Here is a 4364-nt window from a genome sequence, read left to right on the forward strand (position 1 = left end):
ATTTTTTTCTTTTATTAAAAATATAATAGATATTTTATACAATTTTTGTAAGAAAATATATACTTAACCAAACATAAGTCACTTTTACAATGTACTACTTTTTCATAATTGTTAAATATATAAAAAGTATTACATTCTCAAAAATCATAAAAAAAAATTGGGAATTTTTCCTTTTTGCCTACCAAACGAGTCTTCAGGGCTTGGCTGTAGTTAACTTCTATGAATCACTGTTTAGCTCAGTTAACTTACGTTTAAAATTAAGTTAAAAAGATAAGAACCCAATCTTCCATAAAACGCATAGAAATTTCCATGCGGCACAGGTTTCTCCGAACTACCGGGACCCGTCAACCACACCGCATTATTCTCGATGAACGGCTCGGGCTTTTCCACGTTCGCAGCATGTACGGCAGATGATTCTCACGCATAGGAAGTACTTCTGCGGACTGATTTATAAAAGCAGGATCCAAACGGGCAGCACAGGATCGGACGTCCACCAAATCCGGAATTAAAAAAGTCCGCACCGTTTTGGCGACCTCCATGCCGCATGCGGCATGTACATCATGTCATGCACTCCATGCATCCACGCCATCTCATGACCCGTCCCTCGAAATTCCGGTACAGATTATCTCGGACCTCTTCTTCTACTCCATTTGACCGAGGTTGGAAAGGGAATCGCCGTAAAGTGAGAGGCGGAAGAACAGAGAAGCTTCCTCCTCTCTCTCTCTCTCTCTCTCGAAATGCTATTTACTATTACCTTATTCTAGGATATTTCTTACTGCTTGTATTCGTTGGTGCCGTAGAGTGTACAGAGTAGAGCTAGAGGTTCACTTCTCGAGGGAACAAAGGGGAATGAGCCCCTGCAGATACGTGGAGGGAGAAATCAGAGCCATAGGCTCGTAATCCATCCAAGACACTAACTCATCTTTTCCTTCGCTGCATCATTTCGTCAAACATAAAGCTTTGTTCGCTAATCTCTCTGCTCCTCTTTCTGGGGCCTCAGGAGAGAAGAAAGAGGGAGGGAAAGCTAAGAGGAAGAGCGGTGGAGAGGGAGAGGATTGTGGATATATGTCGGCTACTCGTGCCTCGTATCTGCTGTTCCTGTTCGCTGGCGAAGACGAAGGCCGAGTTCTGAGGACGCTCCCTCCCTCCTGTATTTCTCCTTGCAAATCCGTTGGCTTCGTCTCCCTCCTCTCGTCGTATGCAACGGAGGCTGCTGGAGGGCTCACAGGCGGTTTCGATGCGCTTGAAATATTGTCGGTATGGAAAGATAATCTTTCTATGGTACTAAAGAAAATCAGAATCGGAATAGGAATAAAATTTTAGTTCTGTTGTTTTGGTTAAAAATATCTGTGTTTCCTAATTTGAATGTTGCAGCGTCGAATTCGGAGTTCTGCGCATAAATCGGTGTTTCTTCTTCTTTCTGTTGTAGAGAGGAGATCTCACTTGATAGAGAGTCCTGTTTTGACAGGAAGCCTCCTCTTCTCATCTTTTTTTTTTTATATATATATCTCCTCCCGAGCGAGCGAGATGCCGGCTCCGGCTCCTCAGAGCCCAGATAACATGAACATGGCGAAAGGGCAACCGGAATCGTTCAGAAGAAAAATCCGAGTCCTCTTCAACGATCCCGACGCCACGGACTCGTCCTCCTGCGAAGAAGAAGACGGAGGAGGGGTGTTGAGAAAGAGAAACAAACGAGTAATACGTGAAATCCTCATCACCCCCTCCCCCTCCTTTTCTGCTTACTTTACTCCCGTTTCTAAAAGCCTCAAAACCCGGAAGGTTAAAACCGTGAAGCCGATCAATTCTTGTTCTCCCGGCAGGTATAAGGGTGTCAGGCAGCGGCGGTGGGGGAAGTGGGCAGCAGAAATTAGAGATCCTATCAGACGTGTTAGGCGCTGGCTCGGAACCTACGACACCGCCGAGGCAGCGGCCGACGCCTATCAGGCCGCGTTGAGTCGTCTCCAGGAGGAGAAGCGGCGACTCCTCGGCTCTTCAGGTCCTTCCACCTCCTCCGCCTCCGAGACTTCGGTGGTCCCTTTTTCCGCTCCCTCCCCCTCCTCCGTTCTGGATGTTTCTATCGCCGGGAATAACTTGGTGATTGGCAAGAATTCTCCGGTCGTCGAAGAGGCAGTGGTGGGTACCAATCCTTCTAGTTATCCGCCGGCGAAAGAGTATTCGGCGGAGGAGAAGCCAATTTGCGAGCTTTTCGGAGACCAGGATCTTGGGATAACGGAGTTTGATTTTAGGCTGGATTCTGATGTTTTTCTTCTTGGAGACCTCGGCGTGGACGACATGCTGGGGCTTGATGACCTTCCATTGTGGGAGCCGCCGTTGGATGATCTCGATTTCTCCTTCGTAGAGGAGAGTCCAGCATGAAATTTTGTCCTTGGACGTGCAGCCGATTTTCGGATCCGTAGTATTCCAGTACCATGAGGTTGTAAGTAAAAAAAGAGCTTTGATGTCTTGCGTTATGGGTGGGGAGGGACCGAAGACTGTATAACAACTGGCTAGGGAGAGATTTTCTCTGGGTTTTTCCTGAGCTTTGAGAGCCGTCCCCAGGGAGTTTTGTGTGCCCTCTCAGCTAATCATATTGTCCTCAGCTTTCGATTCTAAATTTATTTGTGGAATTTATTATTTTTTGTAATTTGTTGGTTTCCTATGTTGATTTGCGAATGTATTATGATATATTTAGATTTTTATGTTGGATGTGTTTGGTCCATGTTCTTTTCAGCTTAGCTCTTCTTGACTGCCTGACTGTATCAGCTTGTAATTCTGTTATAAAATTCTTCTTCTATAACACAATAGGGGACCTCAAAGGTAATGTTTTGGTCCTAAAGTTGATGCATGCCGACCTTGTTCTAATGCATGGCTTTTCTGTTTTAACATTGGTCACCAATATGTTAAGGGAAATATGAGCAGATCTCGGAGGTTATTTATTCGAAATCCTTCTTTTGTGTTATTCGGTGATAAAACATAGACGGTTCGGGTTGGTAGATTTTCTTTATTTTTGTGTATGTGTGTTATTCGGTGATAAGACATAGAGAGTGAATTTCAGCACAATGATAAGATTTTCTCCACTGTAACTTGGAGTTATGAGTTCAAAATATGAAAATAATCTCTCCGCATATCTCACAATCGTGGTAGTTTCGTGCACTTAAACTCCATTGCTTTTGATTAATTGAAAAAGAAATAACTTTAGATCCTTACATTTATTGAGCACTATTTATACCTAGATGGGGATGCTAGGTCTTTATATCGTTGTGTGCAGAAGCATTTACTAGGTGTGCGAAGGAAGGATTCTTCTTTTGCACGAATTCAGCATTGGTGTGACCAATGGATCATTCATTAGATGCTTTGAGATTGGTGCCGATAGATGAATGGAGTTTGGAGCGTATTGAGATCTGTCAATGGGTGATCAATCGTGATCCGTGCGAAGGAAGGTGAATCCTTCTTTTATGAAAAAAGATACAACTCTGGTCCGTTAAAGAAGCTTTAGGGCTTCTGCTGAATTATAAGAGTTTTGTTGATGATGCTTGAGCAGGTCGGTTTTCCAGCCATCCCTTTTATTAATTCATGCAAACCCTACTAACCACTCATGTGGCAGGCAAGATTCAGTTTTGTTGTGTATAAAAAAGATGCCTCATAGAAATACTAATTTTTCTCATGGTGTGTCTAACCATTGTCAAATGCATTTATTCCATTGATATTTTTTTTGGGTGTCCGTAAGAAGAAAAAAAAATCATGCTTGCCTAATCTTCCAGATATAGGCAAAACTTAAATCCACGTTATTATTAGGCAAATTGATATCCACCTTACTTATTTGGTTTTCAGCTTTTAACATCCCTTCTATATAAAATATTATTCTTATTTATATTTTTATTATTAATCACTAACTATTTTTTTTATCATATTCATTCAATTGTGTTACATTGTTGCCCTCAATTATTCAAGGACCAGATATGATATAATACAATAGCAAAATTTTATGATTTACTATAAATACTTAATTTGAATATGACAATCTGATCCCATTATTTTTGGAGGTTGATCGGAGCTGTATACGTAGATTATGCATACAATATATGATAACTGTGATATCCAATATTATATATACTATAAGAGACAAGATTGTGCATGGTTCTGAGCTGTAATACTCCCACTCAAGTTGGTATGTGTAGATCTCTAATGCCCAACTTGTGTAGCAGATAAAAAAACTAATCACAGCCCAAAGCCTTAGTAAAAATATCAGAACGCTGGTTGCCACTTTGAAGGAACTTGGTCTGGATTATGCCTGCTTGTAGTTTTTTTCGAACGACATGACAATTTATTTCGATGTGTTTTGTTTGCTCATAGAATATAGGGTT

At 41.8% G+C, this 4364-nt stretch overlaps 1 protein-coding gene across 1 annotated transcript; it reads left to right on the plus strand.

Annotated features, from left to right (window-relative positions):
* The first annotated feature begins 771 nt into the window (after positions 1-771).
* On the plus strand, positions 772-2730 carry LOC103717086 (ethylene-responsive transcription factor CRF1-like). Its single transcript, XM_008805333.4, has 2 exons — positions 772-1257; positions 1375-2730. Exons 1-2 carry the CDS (start codon positions 1066-1068, stop codon positions 2374-2376), a joined length of 1194 nt encoding a protein of 397 aa, XP_008803555.2. The 5' UTR covers positions 772-1065; the 3' UTR covers positions 2377-2730.
* Positions 2731-4364: the final 1634 nt, after the last annotated feature.

The sequence above is a fragment of the Phoenix dactylifera genome, chromosome 11 (genome assembly GCF_009389715.1).
Source record: "Phoenix dactylifera cultivar Barhee BC4 chromosome 11, palm_55x_up_171113_PBpolish2nd_filt_p, whole genome shotgun sequence".
In the NCBI taxonomy this organism is placed as follows: Eukaryota; Viridiplantae; Streptophyta; class Magnoliopsida; order Arecales; family Arecaceae; genus Phoenix; species Phoenix dactylifera.